At 45.5% G+C, this 22,496-nt stretch overlaps 1 protein-coding gene across 1 annotated transcript in view; it reads left to right on the plus strand.

Moving 5' to 3' along the window:
• Nucleotides 1–22,496, plus strand: part of trpm1a (transient receptor potential cation channel, subfamily M, member 1a) — a 37,565-nt gene that overhangs the window by 7,604 nt on the left and 7,465 nt on the right. The window contains exons 3-21 of the mRNA XM_088333384.1: nucleotides 2,064–2,253; nucleotides 3,237–3,450; nucleotides 3,545–3,669; nucleotides 5,263–5,434; nucleotides 6,743–6,917; nucleotides 8,524–8,647; nucleotides 10,068–10,140; nucleotides 10,209–10,309; nucleotides 11,770–11,940; nucleotides 12,000–12,134; nucleotides 13,083–13,133; nucleotides 13,211–13,351; nucleotides 13,731–14,053; nucleotides 14,121–14,349; nucleotides 16,711–16,827; nucleotides 16,889–17,029; nucleotides 19,134–19,262; nucleotides 19,399–19,650; nucleotides 19,792–19,966. Coding sequence (XP_088189510.1) covers nucleotides 2,064–2,253; nucleotides 3,237–3,450; nucleotides 3,545–3,669; nucleotides 5,263–5,434; nucleotides 6,743–6,917; nucleotides 8,524–8,647; nucleotides 10,068–10,140; nucleotides 10,209–10,309; nucleotides 11,770–11,940; nucleotides 12,000–12,134; nucleotides 13,083–13,133; nucleotides 13,211–13,351; nucleotides 13,731–14,053; nucleotides 14,121–14,349; nucleotides 16,711–16,827; nucleotides 16,889–17,029; nucleotides 19,134–19,262; nucleotides 19,399–19,650; nucleotides 19,792–19,966 — 3,038 coding nt within the window. The remainder of the gene's footprint in view (nucleotides 1–2,063; nucleotides 2,254–3,236; nucleotides 3,451–3,544; nucleotides 3,670–5,262; nucleotides 5,435–6,742; nucleotides 6,918–8,523; nucleotides 8,648–10,067; nucleotides 10,141–10,208; nucleotides 10,310–11,769; nucleotides 11,941–11,999; nucleotides 12,135–13,082; nucleotides 13,134–13,210; nucleotides 13,352–13,730; nucleotides 14,054–14,120; nucleotides 14,350–16,710; nucleotides 16,828–16,888; nucleotides 17,030–19,133; nucleotides 19,263–19,398; nucleotides 19,651–19,791; nucleotides 19,967–22,496) is intronic.

Genomic DNA, 22,496 nt, shown 5'->3' on the forward strand with positions numbered 1-22,496 from the left:
CAAGCGATCTAACATTCAAAAGACCATATTTCAGCTTTGCTGAATCATTTGACTTAGCTGAACTCTTTGTAGTCTTTGTCGAGATCATCAAAAGCTCCCGGCGTTGTGGCCGCTCGTGAGCGCTGAGTTCAAAGCGTCGGTTGTCCGGCGAGGAATGAATGGTGGAATTAGTTACATCCTCGCGTCCATCTTGCTGCTTGGACTTCACACGCTTCACACATCTACCTGCACGGCAACCACGTTTCTGTTTTCTTTCTTTACGGGGTCGCCGCCGCCGTTTTTTAAGAGGAATAGCTGTCCACAAGGATGCCGGGTCTCTTTGAAGTTCGCTCGGTATATCATGGGCGGTATAAAAAGTGCCCGAATAATCGAAATTTAGACGCCCACCCAACCGAATAAGTTCGTCCCTACTGTAAGTGTTTTTGGCCACACATGTGTCCAAAAGTGAAAGCAAAAAAGACAAGAGAACGGCAATAAATAGAAGATTAGCTGGAGAGCTCGCCGCAAGCATGTATCCATGCGCAGTCGCCATCTTGAAATCTTTTTAGCCTACTGGCTCTTTCAGTTCGGCTCACTAAAAAGAGCCAACTCGTGGAAGTCCGGCTCTTTTCAAACAACGGGCTCTTTCTGGCTCAGCTCACTAAAAAGACAGGAAAAATGGGAATTCCGGCACGTTGTTCACTCCAAAGAGCCGGTTCAATGGACTGTTATGTTTGCAAACATGATTGGTGGTGAGCAGACTCCCCTCAGTCATTTCAAAAAGTTATCGGTTTTTTTCTCCTGTTTTGACTTGAAAGAGCCATCTTAAAGATACATTCGTTCACAAACGACAAATCAGGAGAGGGAGCCGACTTGTGGAGCCGTTACACTGGCCCATGACACATCCCTCGAAGGGATCTGGCTCCTGATTGGTGGGGAGCCAGACCCTATTGATCGCTTCACAGAGCTGTTACGTTCATGGAAAACTCATCATTAGAGGGGGCCCGCTCCCGTTGGTTACTTCAAAGAGTCGGCTCATGGAGCCGTTAAGTTCTCCAACGACGCATCATAAGCTTAGCCGTCAAGATGGCGCTCAAGCACCAAAAGTTGAGCTCTTCTTTTGTGTTCCAGCATTTCTCTTTCCACATATTTTGAGTATACGCCACTGCTAACTGAGTTGACAATTAGCTTAATTTTGGTGGCTAGCTGCACTTGAGCCTCGAGCACAGGGTCGGGCAAACTACAGCCCGCAGGCCACACGCGGCCCAGCAGGCTTCTGAATCCAAAATGTTTCTACATATTACTAGAATACAAAACACTACTAGAGACATATTACTTCACAAATACTACTATAGCAGTGCTACAAAAATTGTACTGTGAAAATATGACTACTTAGTAATACTGTTCCAAAAAAATACGACAAAAATACCAAAAAAATAACAGTATAGTTATACTACAAACATAACTATGGTAATGCTACAAAAATACTAAAAAAATACAACTACAGTAATAATACAGACTGCAGACCTACAAGAGAAATCCAACTAAAGAAATACTACAAAAAATACAAAAAAAACAACAACGACAACTACAGTAATACTAAAAAAACGACATCATTTCACAAAGTACTTCAAACAAGGACCTAATTGTTATTTTTGCTTTAATTGTGAGTGTTACAAAACCAATTTCATAAGAGTATAACAAAATATAACAAGTAAACGTCGGCCTGTATATTCATGAATGAAAAAAAAAAGGGGATCGGTCTCCAAGATGGGCCCCTGGACCAAATTTTGGAACCCGATGTGGCCAACCACTACAAAAAGTTACCCTGCTCCTGCATGACTTTAGCCATTAATGCTTATTCATTTAGTAGCTAATGAGAGTTTCAGAAACGAGGTACTGATGCTAGCAGTGTAGCCGCTAATGCTAATGTCTTGAGAAGAATGCTTACGGTATAGTCATGCAAGTCTGGACTTTTGAAATGAGCCCCGGTCAAAAAGTAGAAACCTTTCCTCAAATGTCCCATCTTTCTTTTCAAAAATGTGCAAAGGTGTTGCGTCAAATATGAATTTTTCGTGATCCAGATGCGGCTGCGGCCAGTCGGTGGCGCAGCACTCGGCCGTCCCGGAGGACACGGAAGGGGGCGTGCCCCTTCTGCGATTGGACGTCGGGCCCCCGGAACGCTGGACCCCGCTTAAACACACACGGACATCCCCCACCGATGCCTACGGCGTCATCGAGTTCCAGGAGGGGGGACACGTCAACAAAGCCATGGTACTGACAAAAAAACGTGATCAAATATTTTAATCTCGGATCAAAGTAGCTTCAAGTCGGTTGCACGAAAGCAGGTTTAATTTAGCCGGGCTCAGTGACTATAATGCCTATGGCGCCATCGAGTTCCAGGAGGGGCTACACGTCAAAAAAGCCATGGTGCCGTCAAAAACAAGATAAGATTTGTTAATCTCAGTTGAATTTAGCTTCAAGTCAGTTGCATGAAAGTGGGTTCCTTTTGGTGTGTCTCACTTACTATAAAGTTTACGGTGTCACCTGGTCACAGGACGGGGGGACATGTCGACAAGGACTCGGTGAGCAACAAACTAACGTAAGGGATTAAGTCGGAATATGTTCATCTTGGCTTCATTTATCCTCTAGTCGGTTGTACGAAAGCAGGTTCAATTTAGCTGGAATCAGTTACTGTGGTGATTTAAAGCTAACAAGCTCCAGACTAGGCTAACAACTATGCTACGGTTATCCCCAGAGATACAGTCCTGTGATTTCTGAATGACAGAGGACCCAGTTTTTCCTTGCCCTCATGCAGGTTTCAGATCAGGGGATGGTGTAATAATAGTCTGTGGTTTGTAATAGCTTGTGGTCTCAAAGGGACTCCTTGGGATTTCAAACAGGACTTGACTTGACCCGATTCAAAGTGCAGACTCACATTTTGTAATAGCCGCACCAGTTTTGAAGCGGCAGGCAGAAAAGTTCACTTAACTCGTGTCCATTTCTTAAGTTTTAAGCCTGGCAGGGAATTTGGTGCCAACTCTTTCGGATCACATGATCGTTTCAGATGTTGATAACAAAGACGAGCATATATTTTTACTGCCGTGCCCCAAAAACCCAGCGGATATCTTGACGACAGCACCGGGAAAACCCTACTGTGGAGAAGAGTGCCAAATTGCAACCCAGATGTGTCCTCGGGCAGGCCGTTCAGCAGTATTTTTCTTTTGAAACGGTCCTTTTCCTCCACCGGGCGGCAGTACATCCGGGCCTCGTACGACTCCAAGCCGGAGTTCCTGCTGCAGCTCATGCTGAAGGAATGGTGCCTGGAGCTTCCCACGCTGCTCATCTCGGTCCACGGGGGCCTGCAGAACTTCCATCTGGCCCCCAAACTGCGACAGGTCTTCGGACGGGGTCTCATCAAGGCCGCCGTCACCACCGGGGCCTGGATCTTCACCGGCGGCGTCAACACCGGTAGGTCTCTTGCCGCCTGAGCTTCGCTCAAGCTCCGCCCCCCCCGCTCAAGCTCCGCCCCTCCCCTCCCCCCTCCGCCATTGGTGCTCGGCAGGCGTGATCCGCCACGTGGGCGACGCCCTCAAGGAGCATTCCTCCAAATCTCGAGGGAAAGTCTGCGCTGTGGGCGTGGCCCCCTGGGGCATCGTGGACAACAAGCAAGATCTGATTGGACGAGACGTGAGTACTTACTTTATTACACGTTTGGCTTATTTATCAAGAGCTGAGTAGACACTCGAAATGAGGAGAGAAGACGTCAATGGGTTTTGAACTCGCTGGGAGAACAGGAGGGGACTGTACGAGAAACAAAGGTATCTGGCCCGAAGGATCAATTGTCAAGCGTGCGGTCGATCAAACGCTTCAAAAAAGAAGAGAAGACTACAAATAATTTTTAAGTTGCAAAGAGAACAGAAGAGGACGGTACAAAAAACACAAGATGAACTCACCATCACCGGGAGAACAGGAGAGGACTGTATGATAAACAAGGTATACGGTATCCAGCCCGAAGGATCAAGTGTCAGGTGTACGGTCGAACAAACGCTTCAAAAAAGAAGAGAAGACTACAAATCATTTTGAACTTGCAACAAAAACAGGAAAGTACTGTACAAAAAAATGCAAGATGTATTGGCCTAATTCTTTGGTTTATAGTTTAACAGACACTTCACTTAAGAAAAGATATCAGTTGATTTTGAACTTGCAGAGAGAACAGGATAGGACTGTACAAAAAGGAAGAGAAGACTACAAATCATTTTGAACTTGCAACAAAAACAGGAGAGCACTGTACAAAACACGCAAGATGTTCTAGTCTAATTAGTTGGTTTATAGTTTAACAGACACTTCAATTAAGGAAAGATATCAATTTATTTTTAACTTGCAGAGAGAACAGGATAGGACTGTACAAAAAGGAAGAGAAGACTACAAATCATTTTGAACTTGCAACAAAAACAGGAGAGCACTGTACAAAAAAACGCAAGATGTTCCGGCTTAATTATTTGGTTTATACTTTAACAGACACTTCAATGAAGAAAAGATATCAATTGATTTTGAACTTGCAGAGAGAACAGGAGAGGACTGTACAAAAAACACAAGATGAACACTATAAACTCAAAGTACCAATTGTTAGCTTAACAGGCACTTAAAATAAGGAGAAAACGTAAACGAATTTTAAACTTGCGAGGAAAACAGGAGAGGACTGTATAAAGAAACACAAAGTATTCAGTATTTGGCTCAAGGGACTGATTTTGTTTATAGTTTAGTAGACGCAATCAGGAGAGAAGACATCAATGAATTCTGGGAACCTTGGTTAAAAAATTCCAACCCGTTCTTGCGGCCCTCCCTTTAAACGAAATATCCTAGGTTACAAAAAGCAGAGCCGCCCACGAGGTTGCGGCTATCAAAGAACAGCGCCTTGATCGGCCCGAAAATTCGAGCGAGTAAACAACCGGGAAACGACGCAAATATGTCCGGGAAAAAGGTGCTAGAAAAAATAACAGAAATTGACAGCGATGTCAACAGCGCCCCCCTAGTCCAAATAAGGAACAGCAGTCGGTGTCATAGTCCAAATACAGGAGCGGCGTCCTATGCGATCTCCTTTGCGGGCGTCAAATAGTCAAGAAAACGATGAAACGAGCGCTTCGAACAACAAAATACTCGATAACGTCAAAGTGTCGGTCGACGGACTCGAGGATAAAGGCGAATACCTACGAAGGAATACCTTATCGATGAGTCGGATCAGCCCCGAGGCCAGGTAAGCAGGCGGGCTTTTTCCGGCAGGTGTCTCGGCCGTACGGGACCATGGGCAACCCTTTGAGCAAGTTGGCGGTTTTGAGCGGCAGCCATTCTCACTTCATCCTGGCCGACGACGGCACCCACGGCAAGTACGGCGCCGAGGTGCCTCTGCGGCGCCACCTGGAGAAACACGTGGCGCTGCAAAAGATCAACACGCGTGAGTAAACTGCACCACATAATACAAGCGACAATAGAACTGTATTTGTGTCAGATTTTGCAGTATTATGTAGAATTTTTGCTGTGGTGTTTTTGTAGGACTTCCATCGTCATTTATTTTTAGTATTTCTGTAGTATTTTTGTAGTATTTACATCATTGTGTTTTTGTAGTACCTCCATAGTAGATCCTTGTATTTTTGTAGTATTACTGGGCTTTTATTTGGCAGTATTTTTGTAGTATTTTTGTAGTATTTACATTGTTGTGTTTTTGTAGTATCTCCAGAGTAGGTTGTTGTATTTTTGTAGTACTACTGGGGTTTTATTTTGGCAGTATTTTTATATGATCTTGCAGTTGTATTTTTTTGTAATATTTCCATCGTAGTATATTTTTAGTATTTCTGTCGATTTTTTGTAGTATTTACATCATTGTGTTTTGGGAGTATCTCCAGAGTAGGTTGTTGTACTTTTGTAGTACTACTGGGATTTTATTTTGGCAGTATTTTTGTATGATTTTGCAGTAGATTTTTTTGTAGTATTTCAAATGTAGTATATTTTTAGTATTTCTAAAGTATTTTTTGTAGCATTTACATCGTTGTGTTTTTGTAGTATCTCCAGAGTAGATTGTTGCATTTTTATAGTACTACTGGGGTTTTATTTTGGCAGTAATTTTGTATTATTTTGCAGAAGTATTTTTTTGTGGTATTTTCATCGTAGTATATTTTTTGTATTTCTGTCGTATTTTTGTAGTATTTACATCGTTGTGTTTTTGGAGTATCTCCAGAGTAGGTTGTTGTACTTTTGTAGTACGACTGGGATTTTATTTTGGCAGTATTTTTGTATGATTTTGCAGTATAATTTTTTGTAGTATTTCAAATGTAGTATATTTTTTGTATTTCTGTCGTATTTTTGTAGTATTTACATCGTTGTGTTTTTGGAGTATCTCCATCGTAGATTGTTGTATTTTTGTAGTACGACTGGGGTTTTATTTTGGCAGTATTTTTGTATTATTTAGCAGTAGTATTTTATTGTGGTATTTCCATTGTAGTATATTTTTAGTATTTCTGTCGTATTTTTGTAGTTTTTACATCGTTGTGTTTTTGAAGTATCTCCATCGTAGTTATATTTTTGTAGTACTTTTCGGATTTTATTTTGGCAGTATTTTTGTATTATTTTGCAGTAGTATTTCCATCGTAGTATATTTTTCGTTCTTCTGTCGTATTTTTGCAATATTTCCATCGTTGTAGTACTTTTATTTGATAGTATTACTGTATTTAATATGAGGTCTTAAATACGCCCTTTCCCTTTGCAGGTCTGGGTCAGGGGGTCCCGGTGGTGTGCCTGATCCTGGAGGGGGGTCCCAACATGATCTCGCTGGTCCTGGAGAGTCTTCGGGACGACCCACCCGTCCCGGTGGTGGTCTGCGACGGCAGCGGGCGGGCCTCCGACATCATCTCCTTCGCCCACCGCTATTGCCATCCCGACGGGTAGGTGGCGCTCTTTCTTCCCCTCGCTTTTTCCATATCTTTTCTCTCTCTCTCAGTTTGTCTTTTTCTTGTTATTTTTCTGTATAGCTGTCTCTTTCCGTCTTTGTCTCTGTCTTTATGCCTTGCTCTCTTTTCTTCAGTTTTCTCTCTCTTGGTCACTCTTTTTTTCTCCATCCTTTAGTCTCTCTTTCGAGTACTCACTCTTTTCTCTAGTTTTCTCTCTCTCTCTCTCTCTCTTTGTCTCTCTTTTTTTTTCTCCATCCTTAAGTCTCTCTCTCTGGTACTCACTCTTTTCTCCAGTTTTCTCTCTCTCTCTTTGTCACTCTTTTTTTTCTTCATCTCCTATTCTCTCTCTCTCGAGTACTCAGTCTTTTCTCTAGTTTTTTCTCTCTCTCTCTTTGTCACTCTTTTTTTTCTTCATCTCCTATTCTCTCTCTCTCGAGTACTCAGTCTTTTCTCTAGTTTTCTCTCTCTCTCTCTTTGTCACTCTTTTTTTCTCCATCTCTTATTCTCTCTCTCTAGTACTCACCCTTGTTCTCTTTTTTGTTCTTGTTTCTGTTTTCTCTTTTTCTCCCTTTGTTTCTCTCTCTTGTTCTCTTTCTTTCCATCTTTTTACCTTAAATCTACCCGCTTAGAGTTTTTTTTCGCCAAGGTGGCATTACGCCGTTTGGGTAAAAGTGTCAGAACCAGAATAGAGACAGGACCCACTCGCGTAACGTTACTCACAGTTTTATTAGGAAGAAGGGAAAGGATTGCACACACGAGGTCGCTCCGAATGCGGAAGTGGCACTTCTGTGGCGGGAGTGGAAAAAACAGGTCAGTCGCTAGGACAGGAGAGCAAAAAAACGTGGTCGAGATCAGCAACGGGTTGAAAGCCAGGAGAGGAGAGAAGACGTGGTCGGGGACAAAAAGAGGTTGAAAGCTGGGACGGGAGAGTAGACGTGGTCAGGGCCAGAAATGGGTCCAAACGTGGTCGGGATCAGCAACGAGTTGAAGCCAGGAGAGGAGAGAAGACGTGGTCAAGATCAAAAAAAGGGTCGAAGCCGGGAAAAGACGGGAGCCAAAACAGGAGTGAGCCAGGGTTGAAAAGCTCGCCTAGAGTAAACTGAGGTTCGCAGACGGACTGACGACAGGTGACAGAAAGGAGTGTGTTAAAATAGTGACAGGGAGCCAATCAGAGACCGAGGCGGTTGGCGCCAAAGGAGCGGGCACAGGTGCCTCGCATCGGTAATCATGACAAAAACACCGGCAGGAAAAATTCACCGGAACGAAAAGAAAGACCACCGGGCGCACGTCAAACACACGACGGTCTGCACTCATTCCGAGAATCTTGATTATACTCGCTGGCCCGTTACTTTCACTTCTCCTAGTAGAATAAATCTTGTCGATTCCACTGAAAAACCAATGAAGAAGAAAAACTCTGGCGAGGTTTCCACCGGGGTCTCCAACATGAATTAAAAAAGAAACAAATAGAGGAAACGGTTCTTTGCAAAACGGGGACAAAATAGAGTCTTATTTGGACTCATTTGAATGAGTCCTTGTATTTTGCTCCCTCTTCGCACGCTTCAAAAATGGGTCCGACTGACCTCTGTTGGCCATTTTCAAGGTCGTTGAGCGACGGCGTGAAGGAGCAGCTTCTGGTCACCATCCAGAAGACCTTCAATTACGGCCGCGGACAAGCCCAGCAGATTTTCCTCATGGTCATGGAGTGCATGAAGAAGAAAGCGCTGGTAGGTGTGCAAAATTGTGTTTTTTCACCACAGTTTCCTTCCCTAGCCACTTGCACGAGCCGCCCGGCAAGAGGCTATGGCTCACTGCTGTTTTATTCTTAGTCGCTCCTCTTTCGTTCTTCGGTGTCACTCTTCTTCCGCAGTCAAGACGCATGATACAGGCATCATTTATTTTTTTTCTCCACAGTTTCCTTCTCTAGTCCTTCATATTAGCCACTGGGCTTCAGCCTGGGGAATACCGCTCGCCGCCGTCATTCTTGTGAGCTGCTCCTGAATTATTCTTTTGTCTCAATTGCCTTTCACAGTTTCTTACGCAAACGAATATCACCGGTCTGGCACTTGTTATATTCCACTTTTTTCTAAGGTTTCCTGCTCAAGCCACTCACATGCGCCGCTCGGTGACAGGCTATGGCTCACTGCTGTTTTATTCTTGGTTGCTTTTCTTTCGTTCTTTGGTGTCACTCTTCTTCCACAGTCAAGACACATGACACAGGCATCTTTCACTTTTTTCTCCACAGTTTCCTTCTCTAGTCTCTCATATTAGCCGCTGGACTGCAGCTTGTGGCTTACCGCTAGTAGCCGTCGTCCTTGTTAGCTGCTCCTGAATCATTCTTTAGTCCCACTCACCTTCCACAGCCGCTCACGCAAACAACCCTCACTGGTCTGGCGCTTGTCATCTTCCCCTTTTTTCCAAGGTTTCCTGCTAAAGCCACTCATGTTAGCCAATGGGCTGCAGCCTGTGGCTTAGCGCTAGTAGCCGTTGTCCTTGTTAGCTGCTCCTGAATTATTCTTTAGTCCCACTCGCCTTCCACAACTGCTCATGCAAATTAACGTCACTAATCTGGTGTTTGTCATCTTATACTTATTCTCCACAGTTTCCTCCTCTAGTTCCCTCATATTAGCCACTGGGCTGCAGCCTGTGGCTTAGCGCTAGCCGGCATCGTCCTTGTTGGCTGCTCCTGAATTATTCTTTCGTCTCACTCGCCTTTCACAGCTGCACACGAAAACAAACCTCACTGGTCTGGCACTCGTCATCTTACCCTTTTTTTCCAAGGTTTCCTGCTCAAGCCACTCATGTTAGCCAATGGGCTGCAGCCTGTGGCTTAGTGCTAGCCGACGTCATCCTCCTTAGCTGCTCCCGATTTGTCCTTTGGTCTCACTCGCCTTCCCCGAACGAACGTCACCGGTCTGGCGCTCGTCATTTTCCACGGTTTCCTTCTCAAGCCGCTCAAATGCGCCGCTCGGCGACAGGCTGTCCTTCGTCGCTGGCCTCCGTGGCGACTGTTGGCTTTTCAGGTGGCGGGGGGCAAGGATCCTTACGGAGGATTCCCTAATATCGTTCGTAACGCGATAGAAGCGAAGGCTCCCGAAATCTCACCCGGGCGAGACGAAAAGCATTGAGAGACCCTCTGTCTTTCAGATCACCGTCTTCCGGATGGGCGGCGAAGGCCAGCAGGACATCGAGATGTCCATCCTCACCGCGCTCCTCAAAGGTGAGAGTCGGCCGCGCCGGGACCCCGCGGTCCGCCCGGCTCACCCGCTGACCCCACTGCGTCGGCAGGCACCAACGCTTCGGCCTGCGACCAGCTGAGTTTGGCCTTGGCGTGGAACCGCGTGGACATCGCCCGCAGTCAGATCTTCGTGCACGGACGTCTTTGGCCTGTGAGCGCGCACCCTCGCCACTTCGGAACCGGGAGTAGCGTTATTTCGGGATCCCGGGCCCCCATAAACACAAAATATACACGCGGATGATGTTATTTCATAAGAAGAATTCAAAGAAGCCCAGAACCGAAAGTCGCGCAAGAACATGGAAGTCATTTTCAACTGAAAACTGAAAATAGTTCCAGTTTCTTCATGTCAAAGACTTTCTGATATACAACAATTTTTCCCTGGTACGAGGTTCAAAACCTGTGAAAGAATATAGATAGCTAGATAGATAGATACTTGATTCATCTCCGTAGGGAAATTCACACTACAATAAGGATAATAATGATTATAATAATTGTAATAATAAAAGCCAATTTAGAATTAGCAGTACCTGACGTCCAAATCTATTACACTATGTTGTCCGGTGGGCGCATTCCATTGAGTATAGAATGAGATGAAATTTGTTTTTATTTTCCCATTGGAGCAAAAAAATGTCACAAGCCAGGACCCAATAGCGTTAGTTTTACTCGGTTTTATGGAGAAAGAGAGTGCTCGCTTCCACGATCCGATGATCGTCGGTCACGGGTAGCCGATGGCAGGAACGCGGAAATGGCACTTCCGTGTCGAGCGAGGGGATTCGCGGGCGGCAGGAAAGCTGGCCGATTGCCGGGACGGGGGAGCAAGGGCGGTAACGAGTCCAGAAAAGAGATCGGCAACAGGTATCAGGCGGGAAACGAGGCAAAACGGGTCGATGGCCGGGACGGAGGAGCAAGGCAGAAACGGGTCCGGAAACAGGTCGGCAACAGGTATCAGGCAGGAGAAAACAGGTGTCAGATAGTGCCGAGCTTGCCAAGCTGAAAGCATAGGTTCGCAGACGGTCTGACAGCTTCCTCTTGGAAGACGGGGGTTTAAAAAGAGTCAGGGAGCCAATCAGCGACCGGGGCTGTTGGCGCCAACGGGGCAGTCGCAGGTGCAAAAAAAGCATATCATGCTGCCATGCTTTAAAGGCGGGTGAGTCTAAAGACTTCCACAAAAGGAATATCCTGAATAACAATTGTGGAAAGATCATCAGGGGGGCCACGGAAAGATAGCATTTCCAAAAATATGGGAAATCAATCTCCGATATTCAATCGGTTTTAGACCAAAACTTGGGAGTTAAGGTCTTTGGGGGCACCTGTCCATTGAATCGAGAAACATGGGCTATCGTGGAGTCTGCGGAGCGCCTACAATGGAATAGTGGAGCAGTTTACGGTTATCCTCCAAATCTCTCGAATTAAGTTCACTCGTTGGCTACTCCCGGAACCAAAATTGATGTCGAACATTTGAAATGACGACCGCGTTAAAGCTTTATTAAACACGCGGAATTATTAAATCAAGGAAAAGAACAGCTGGCCAATCGAAGCCCCTCCTGTAGAATGTCTAAACCAGAAAAATGAAGTGACTTCTAAACTAGGTATGAATTGCTTTGCGCGCAGCCAGCTAGCTTGCGCGAAGGTCCCAGAAGCCCCGCGGCGGCCCAGCGCGCGGCAGCGGCGGCGGCCCAGGCCAAAGGGAAAGCGGCCCGAGGCAAGAAAGGGAAAGCCGGCAAAGCCAAAGCCGAGCCCCCGGAGGAGACGGACCCCAGGAAGTTGGAACTGCTCAGCTGGGTGAGGCTAACCCGGCTAACCGAAGCCAACAGAGGCTAACGACGCTTGTCGCTCGGCAGGTGAACTCCCTGGAGCAAGCCATGATGGACGCTCTGGTCTTGGACCGGGTGGACTTTGTCAAGCTCCTGATCGAGAACGGCGTCAACATCCATCACTTCCTCACCATCCCCAGGCTGGAGGAGCTCTACAACACGGTGAGCACGCCATCGCGGACGCTAACGCTTATTCAGTCGCACTCGGATACCGCGGCTTCTTCTCAGTGGCTTAGCTAGAGGTTGTAAAACGTTCTTGAGCTAGCATAAGTGTCACAAACGTTGCCCAAATCTTTAGCTTTTTAAGTGCAGCACTACTTCAAGTGCAAGCTAACCTCTCCTCACCTGTTTAGTGTCAGAGACCAACGTGTAAAAGTACCTATCGCAAAACGTATACTGAATGATATTCCATCTTTAATCCCTTGTAGACCATTTGAGTTGCGGTGTCACGTACCAGGAACCGAGACGGGACCCAATTGCGTTTGTTTTACTCAATTTTATTTAGAAGGACCCACGATCCGGGAATCGTCAGTCACGGGTAGCAGATCGCTCGTAACGCGGAAGTGACGCTTCCGTGTCGAGCGCAGGCAATGTCGAGAGCGAGGAAAAACAGGTCGATGGCTGGGACGGAGGAGCAAAAACATAAATGGGTCCAGAAAAAAGGTTGGCAACGGGAATCAGACAGAACATCAGGGCAGGATGGAGTGAGGAGTCACAAAAGTATGCCTAGCGTGTAGCGTAGGTTTACAGATGCTCCGACGAGTGTTTTCAGGAGGGCGGGAGTTTAAAAAGAGTACAAGAGCCAATCAGGGTCCGTGGAACCGCAACTGACATTTTGAACTGGATCGATTGTTTTTATCATTGTTGATAACGGCGTAGTGAAAAATTGTAGGCAACGATATTAGACGTGGCACTCGTGGATAAACACTTAAAAGAGAAAAATTAGAAAAAATTATGCCGGGATAAAGTAGCAAAATCATTTCAGGGTTAGTGCTTGTAAAAAGAGTAGACGGTAACAAAAAGCGGCAAAAAAACAATTCCCAGACATATGTCTGCCCGTTCCGCACTTGTGGCCCCGCCTCCTGACGTCCGTTTTCCGGGGTTCTTCAGAAGCTGGGCCCGGCCAACACGCTGCACTTTGTGGTCCGCGATGTCAAGAAGGTGAGTTGCTCGATAGGTGGGGGGGTCGGGAGGAAGGCGTTGCGGTCTGACGAGCGCGTTTGCGACCGCCGTCGAAGGGGAACCTGCCGCCCGACTACCAGATCACCTTGATCGACATCGGCCTGGTGCTGGAGTTCCTGATGGGCGGGGCCTACCGCTGCAACTACACCAGGAAGAGTTTCAGGGCGCTCTACAACAACTTGTACGGACTCAAGCGGGTAAGAACCTTTTTCAATCAAAACACCAGAAGCAAAATTGGCAGATTCCGATATAACAATTTATAGTGTTTTTAATTTTGCCACAAGAAGGAAATTGTGTTGGAACTTCTGAGTCTTGATTGCAATTATTTTAGATAGAGGACCCCAAATAATCACTCCAGATAACGTCCTATCATTTTGAAGCGACGCTTTTCTTGATCAATATGCAGTTCTTTGATTAGATGATGAATGACTCATTTGGTCAAAGAGACACACACATTGTTTGATAAAACACCTCAACCATTTCCTAGTCGGCCCTTCCACAACCCCAGCTCTAAGAGATATATATCGTACGTAGAAAAGTCCGAGGTTTACGGGTGTCTTTGTTTTTTGGGGTAAGCCCAAAGCCCTGAAGCTGCTGGGCATGGAGGACGACGAGCCCCGGCCCAAAGGCAAGGCCAAGAAGAGCAAGAAGAAGGAGGAGGAAGTGGAGGTGGACGCCGAAGACCCCGAAGTCAGCCGCTTCCAGTACCCCTTCCACGAGCTGATGGTTTGGGCCGTGTTGATGAAGCGCCAGCAGATGGCGCTCTTCCTGTGGCAGCGCGGCGAGGAGGCCATGGCCAAAGCGCTGGTGGCCTGCAAGCTCTACAAGGCCATGGCCCACGAGTCTTCGCAGAGCGAGCTGGTGGACGACATCTACCAGGACCTGGAGAACAACTCCAGGTGAGGTCCGGCAGGGGGGTTCCCTTCTCGGCATGGTGACCGCGTCCCTTTTTTTTATCCTCCCAAGCGAGTTCGGGCGTCTGGCCTACGAGCTGCTGGACCAATCGTACAAGCGCGATGAGCAAGTGGCCATGAAGCTGCTGACCTACGAACTGAAGAACTGGAGCAACTCCACCTGCCTGAAGCTGGCCGTGGCCGCCAAACATCGGGACTTCATCGCGCACACCTGCAGCCAGATGTTGCTCACCGACATGTGGATGGGATGCTTGCGCTTCGGGAAGAGCAACAGCCTCAAGGTGGGCGCGAGGGGACAACGTTTGATCTGCATCTATTGAGCGCTTTTCAAGTCAATAAAGACCCCCAAAACGCTTTACAATGTGCTTCACACTAACCCGTTCACACACACTCTCACACACCGATTGCAGAGTCAGCCATGCATCTGACTTGAAAGTCTCCTAACCGGGACAAGATTCAGAAGCATAGTTGATGTCCGTTTGTGGAAATTGTCCGCCTGGAAACGGTCCAAAGTTGGCATTAGGCCTGCATGATTTCTCAGACCTGTATTGCAATGTCCATTTATCATTTGAAAAGAAAAGTGCATTTTCTGTGATAGTTTTGCCAGAACTTAATCATAGAAATTTACCTCCAGATGACGCCCTTCCAGACAAAGTTCCCTCTAAGCTGCGCGTGTGCGCAATTGCGCACTACCCAGAGCTTTTCCACGCAGAAGAAAATCTAGCCAGCTCACAAAAATCAGGGCTCCAAATTGCTAATTAAGAAGCCAATTAAGTCAAAGTTACAGATAGATAGATAGATAGATAGATAACAGTGCGTGAAGGTAAAACTACACGCGTTCCCCAGACGCTGTGTTCCAAATTCGGTACTTTGAAGTCAAGGTCGAAGTAGAATGAAGTTGAGTCAAGTCAGTAGAGTTTTTCGAGAACCGGCTTCTTCGGCTCGGCTCACTAAAAAGGCCCGGCTCTTTCGGGTCCCAAACGGCTCTTCTGGTTGTTTTGCTTCTTTAATCTCAACATGACCAAATATTATGTAAAATTATGCACAAAAAGACTTGAAGGAAGGGGGGGAAATAGAACAAAAAAGAAGAAAATACCAAAATGAAAAAAAAGTGAAAAGCTGAGAAAAAAAAGAAACACAAGGAAGAGAAAAAAGAAGGAAAACTTCAGAAAAAAGCCAGAAACAAAAAAAATAAAGAAACAAAGGAAAAAAAGGAAATAGAGAACAAAAAGAAAAAAGTAACAGCTCGGATAAAATAAACACAATGAGATTTTTTTAAAGGAATTTAAAGAATAGAAAAAACGGAAAAAAGAACCAAGTCAATCTTGTTGCCAACATTGTACTTCCACTCAAAAATGTGATTAAATACAGTTGTGTATGGTGCAACCGACTCAAAAAGCCCCCAAAAAATGTTAGTAATGTGCCACAAAAGATACCAGGAATAAAAGAAATCTTGTGAAAGAATTGTTGTAAAAACAAATGATGTGTGTCGGCCCTGCAACCTTCGCAATCGTACATGAGTCAATTCATTCAAAAGAGACAAATAATTTTGCATTGCCAGAAACTCAGCAAAATGTAACGTAATGTCAAGTTTTGGACATGTTTGATATTGATTTAGTTGCCACACTTGCGGTTGCTGTTGCTCACTGTTGTTTCAAGCGTTGCTCACCCACTTTGTGTCAACGCTCTGACCCCTAAGGAAAACGACAGGGAACATTGCTTCCAGACACAGAGTATACAACTGTAACAAAATAGATCTCCACATCAAAACAGATTTGCAGTTGAATAAATGGTCTTTATTATTATTATTATATTAATGTATAAAAGAATTGGAAGGCTTCTCCTTTCAGTGTAAGAAAGCCATTTAGAGAGCAGCCGTCTAGCTACACGTTAGCGTCGGGTCACCGCAACTTCTGCAATGTCTCTGCGATGATTCAAATGCAAGAGTCACAAATGTAGCGGTTTCCCACGAGAAGTAGCTCCTAGTCGTCCATTTCATGGGTAATGGATTTGGCGTCGGTAACTAGACGCGTTCGGCAGCGGTGGTTTAAGAATTGTTAACCTAGCTGTTAGCTTTCTCTTCCGACGCCGGCTCAGTCGATTCATGGATGTAGTAACAACCGGTTGCGATCGGCATTTCCTTACGCTCTTCTGATTTTCTCCAGAGTCCCGTTTCATCCATGAATTCCTTTTCAATGTAACGAGCCGCTAAAGCTACGAGCTGTCCCCTTTGTTTTGGTGGCCAGTTGTGCTTCCGGCGGTTTTACCGACCTGCAACTTTAGCAGCCTATCGCGGTCGAGCGCACACCTCTCGCGAAGGTAGCATGGCCTTTATTGGCTGTTGACATTAAAACCTGAGATTCTTGTTGGCCAAACACTCTGTCGCTCAATGAACAAACTGGAACTCGAGATCCTTGGAAAAACACAATGACGCAATCGCGCTAGGTCAAGCCGCCGTATCGATTTGATTCGGGTTCATCGCGCAGCCCTGGTGGGCTTTTTACTTGACATTGTTATCCCGGCAGTGCCACGCTGCACCACGCCTCCCTTCGGGAAATCATTGATATAGATAAACAGTATATGAAGTAACCATACTCGAAATCAGCAACAACAAATTTGTCAGTGTTTGTTTTGTCCCCCAGGTGATTTTAGGAATCGTCTTCCCACCCGCTATTCTTCTACTGGACTTTGGCCTCGGCGACGAGTCCTCCTTCCACTCGTCCAGGGGCAACGCGAGTGCCAAAGAGGACCACGGAAAAGTACTAGCGCCGCCGCCATTGGCTTCCTTCCCAGCCTTGACCACTCGCTGTTTACCTGCAGGACGCCCCCTCCAACATGGACGCCGCCTCCAAAAAAGGGGACGAGGAAGACGACCAGAAGAAAGGTGGTAGGAGGGTTCCCGTCGGCAAGATGATTTACGAATTCTACAACGCGCCCTACACCAAGTTCTGGTTTAACACGGCAAGTATCGCCGGGTTGCCGAGCAATGTTCCCCCCCCCCCCCTGAGGTCTGGCCAGATTGTCTGGAAAATCTATCCCGCGCCCGAAAACGGGGGCTCGTTATTCCGAAATGAATTTGCGAGCTAATCCGGCGCGCGAAGGCCAAAACAACGCGGGTTCCCAATGCGGTGTTATAAGCGCGGTATTTTCCAGTCCATATCGGCACCAGATTGAGTCAATGAAAGCAAGTTATTGTGAAAGAGAGGCTAGCGAGGGTCGTCTGAGTAGTCTGCTTTAAAAAAATATTATTATTGTTTTTTGTTTTTTTTTAATCGTAGGACTTTAAATAGAGAGTTAAGTGTGGTTTACTTTAATGATCGCCTACAAAGTTAGACTACAAACGTGACTATGTCAATGTTGCTGCGATAGGTCGCGTCCCTTTATAGGAAGCGGCTGTTTTAGCTCGGCTCGCTAAAAGGAGCTGGCCTTTTCGGCTCCTCAACGGCTCTTTAAATTGTTTTTGTCGCTTTTATCCGTGTCACAAAATGACATAAAATAGGAGAACATGAACAAGAAAAACAAATAACACAATTCAATGAAGGAAACAAGAGAAAAAGGGAGAAAAGCAGGAAAAAAGAAATAAGAAGTAAAAAGCTACTGAATTAACAAATTATATTAAAAAGGAAATTGGAGAACAAAAGAAGAAAAAAGTTAAAAAAAAAAATATATGGGGCTCTCATGGATCACTCTATTGTGCCACCAATTCCATAAATCCACAAAATGTTCGTATTACGTAACAAGAAATACTTTTTTATAGAAACAAACAAAACAAGTGTCGTGTGTGGGCCGTGCAACTTTTCCAATAGTACGTTAAACAATTCCTTCCAAATTGGAAAGACTAACGAGTGCCGCCAGAGAGCCGGCAGAATGTCAAGTGATCTCGGGTTATGGTCACGTTTGCTAATCATTTGCTCACCGTTCTTATTCAAAGACTGCGTGACTGCTCAAATCCGGGGAAGTTTACAGGAAACATTGTTGGTGGGATTTTGGAGTTTTTCCTTTCCCGCATGTCTGATTTAGATCGGTGGGATAGGTTCATCGTGGCTTGCGCAGTCCTTTGAGACATTTTGGGATTTTGTCGCCAACCGTTTTGAAGCTGAGAGCTACTGTTTTATTACTTGAAGCTCTGAGGGCTATTATTGTGTTATTACTGTCATTATCAGGTTGTACTTATGTGAAGTTGAATTATAACCGACTACTTAATCACTAAAATGTCTTTTTATTAGGGTTCTAAATGATTTGCATTTCTAAATAATCTAATTTTAATGTGCGGTCCCTTCTCAAAGTTTCTTCATTTTCCTCATGTTGAGCTTTTTGAGTTTTTCCTTGCCCCCATGTTGGTTTTAGATCAGGGGATTGTGTAATAATAGTCTGTGCAATAACCTGTGCAGCCCTTTGAGACTCTGTGTGATTAAGGGCTATACAAATAAAAATGACTTGACTTGACTTGACTTGATTAAGGACCAAACTAGAAATGGGACTTGACTTTTGCATCTAGCGGTTAGCATCTACTTGTGAAGGCGTCAGAAACAGTTTAGGGGATTGTGTCAATGTGGCCTGTCCAGTCCTTTGAGACATTTCGGGATGAAGGGCCCGTTGGGTCCAAATTATGGGCAAACCCCGTGTGGCCGTTCATCAGATCTAAAAAGGAATTCAGGTAACGACAATACATTTTCGTTCCGCTGCAGCGGGGGAGAAACGGGGGGAAACACAGGGGATGTGTTCTCGGCTCCACAATCGTCCTCCTGGTTCTTCCCCTCCGCAGCTGGCTTTATTTAGTACAAGTATGGTGGACTTTAGACTGACACATCATTGGGTGGACATTAGACTAAAACAGCAAAAGATATATAGACAGTGAATAATAGGGAAATGTTCAGAGAAATACACAAAATATATATATATATATATATATATATATATATATATATATATATATATATATATATATATATATATATATATAGAACATTCTTAAGCAACTTCACAGGCCAAACAAAGAAACAGGATTGGACTTGGCGGCCAGTATCGGGTATCACCTGTCAACGCCGGTCGCGTATTATTCCAGATCTCGTACCTGGTCTACCTGATGCTGTACAACTACATCATCCTGGTAAAGATGGAGCGCTGGCCCTCGCTCCAGGAGTGGATGGTCATCTCCTACATCATCACGCTAGGCTTGGAGAAGGTCCGACAGGTACCCGCTTCATATATTGACTTCCCCTCCTCCTCCTCCGCTAATCTGCTGATAAAACAAGAACTTTTTTTTTTAGATGTGGACTCTTTGACGCGTGGGGGTATTAAAAGTTTTTTCTGTTTCGGTCGCTTCTCAGATCCTGATGTCGGAGCCGGGCAAGCTTAAGCAGAAGGTGAACGTTTGGCTGGAGGACTACTGGAATATGACGGACCTGGCGGCCATCTTGGTCTTCATACTGGGCCTTCTCCTGCGACTGCAGGCCGAGCCCTACATGGGTTACGGACGGGTCATCTACTGCGTGGACATCATCTTCTGGTACATCCGCGTGCTGGACATTTTCGGCGTCAACAAGTACCTGGGGCCCTACGTCATGATGATCGGCAAGATGGTGATCGTCTGGTTTCTTCTCTACTCACCCGATCATCCGTTTTCTTTTCCAATGACATAATTGTTCGATTTCTTTTCCGCTCGACCGATCGTCCAGTTTCCCGTTTATTGACACGACGGTCCGGGTTTCTTCTCCGTCCAGATGATCGACATGCTGTACTTTGTGGTGATCATGCTGGTGGTCCTGATGAGCTTCGGCGTGGCCCGGCAGGCCATCCTGCACCCGGACGAGGAGCCCACCTGGCGCCTGGCGCGCAACATCTTCTACATGCCCTACTGGATGATCTACGGCGAGGTCTTTGCCGACTCCATAGACCGTAAGACTAGAATTCATAGTAAGGCTTCCCCCCGCCCTCGTTCTCCTTCTTCGGTCTTGTCGTTCGCGCGCCCAGGAGACTCTGCTGCCGCCTGCTACATTTATATAAAAACGGTAAATATTATATTATAATGTAGCGTATTTTGCGGGTCGTGAGGCCCGCCGGACGAGTTTCTTTTCGTTGGTTTCTGTCAGAGCGCCAGATTGGTTGGAGTCTACGTGCTGTTGGCATTTGGGCCTCCGTTGCAGCAGGTGGCAGCAGCGCTCCTTTTCGGTTTTCTAAAGCATTGCTCCCCAATACTTCAAGATTGGAATCCCTGACATGACTTTAAAAAAAGAGGGAGTCCGTACACAAGCTTTGAGGGTTGCGAGACGCGGTAGGCTCCTCGAGCAAGGCGCCACTCGGCGGGACGGCGGCAGTCGCTCACCGGGGCTCGAACGCGATCCGTGGAAGGACGCTCGGGTAAAAGGAAGCGCCGCTACGTCCGATCGAGTGAAAGCCGATCGGGAAGGACTGCTCTAAATGCCACTCGCGCGTCGTATTGTTTCGATGGGAACTCAAAGAGGAGCCGTGTGCCGTTCGCCAACGGGATGGCTCTTTCGGCGGGCTCTTTGGAGTCATTAACGAGAGCTGGCCGATAAGGAGCCGGATCCCCTTGCTCCGTTTTAGTATGTTGTCTCCAGGAGCCAAGATTTCAAAAGCGTTAATGAGGCATTTTTTAGCCCGTGCTATGTTCCAAGCAGGGTTGGGTAGGGTTACTTTAACGGGATTACTTTCAATGACTTTTGGATGACTCCAATACCAAATATGCTCATAAAGCGACAAAAGAAACTAAATATGAATAAAATGATGACTCACAACACCTGGTAAGCTTTCTCTCCTGGCTTTTACCTCTTCGATTTCCGGCAAAACGAACATCAAATGCTACAGAAACAAAATTAAAATAAATCCAAACAGCTTTTTGCCGTTCCATGTATTCCGTTACTCCCCAAGCCTGCACAAAATGTAGTCATTTTATTCCTATTTACTTTCTTTTGTCTTTTATTAGCATATTTGGTATTGGAGTAATACAAAGGTAATTGAAAGTTATCCAGTTAAATTAACCCTACCCAACCCTGGTTCCAAGCTAACTGATATGATGCAAGCGTTAGGGTCTGCGAATGTTTTATAATTGTTTGGAAAATATGCAAGTGTTTTTCTACCTTGCTTTTCGTAGTCAAAAACTTTTTCTTACGAAGTTCAGTCCCTCTTGGAAATTCCTGTTCGATGTTAGGGTGGAGTGAGCTGAAGTGACGCTGAAGATTAGAAGCATTGAAATGTGCTAATGCTGTTAGGTTAGCCCCAACACTTGTAATAAAAACCTGCACTCAAAGAAGACACAGAGACATGAATATGACTTACTTGCAAGGAGAGATGACCATAGACTGCCTATTACAGTTTACTAGACACTCTGAAACAGTCTATTTCGTCCTTGCCTTTTTATTGTATTAGGAACGCCCTAGTTTACATGTTTCTTCTGCTAAAGGGAGGGGGAGTGACAAAAAAACAGTTTGAGATCTGTTTTCACAACATCTAATCGTATCGACACCTGTTTAAACTTACAACAACATGTTATCGTATCAACAATATTACTACTATTGAACTAGGTGAGAATGGCTCACTAAGCAAGAATATACACAGTATGCAACAGTAGAATAACTTATTTACAGGTTAAATCCATCAAATGCTGCGTCACATATAAGGCGGATCGGCTTGCCGTTACGTTGAATAAAAAAATATAAACTCCCACTCTGGCAAAAACGTCATGTGTTCTTCTTCATATTTTCGTTTGGCTGTGCATTTTTACCTGCCACTTCAAGAGGTCGTTTCACGTAAATTGACTACGATACGTTTTGTCAAGCAAATCTTTTCTCGTCGCTCGTTTTACGTCACTCAAACAGGCTTACATTGTCGGTGTGCCATCTAGCTGTAGGGAAGGCAAATGACAGCGCCGGCTTAACATTTTTGATGCATGTCATGTTACAGCTCCTAAAGAGCCGCATGAAACTAGTTCAAGAGCCGCATGGGGCTCGTGAGCCGCGGGTTGACCAACCCTGGTCTAGAGGACAGAGTGTTCAATACAGAGGACAAATAAATGTAAATAATATTTCATTCCAAAATGGACTGTATTTATATAGCGCCGTTCGAGTCACTAAAGATTTCCCAAAACGCTTTACAATGTGCTTTACACTTACCCATTCACACACACACACAGGCATAGACAGCGGAGTTAGCCATGCAGGGCCCCTACCTGGGTCTTGCCCAAGGTCACTTCCACATTTAACTCGGAGCCTGGAATCGAACATGCGACCCCCGGGTCCCAAGTCGAGCGCTCTACTGGCTTGGCTACTATACCTATCATTTCATTTTCAGTATTTTCTCCGGGATCCTGTCGTCTATTTAGTCGTGTAGTTCATCACGTATTCATTTGTGTATTTATTTTTCCTTTATCTTGTAGCGAAACTCGACGAGTATTATTCATTTCTGTGGG

This window comes from Urocampus carinirostris, chromosome 4, assembly GCF_059441175.1.
Source record: "Urocampus carinirostris isolate Australia breed hairy pipefish chromosome 4, RoL_Ucar_1.0, whole genome shotgun sequence".
Lineage (NCBI taxonomy): Eukaryota > Metazoa > Chordata > Actinopteri > Syngnathiformes > Syngnathidae > Urocampus > Urocampus carinirostris.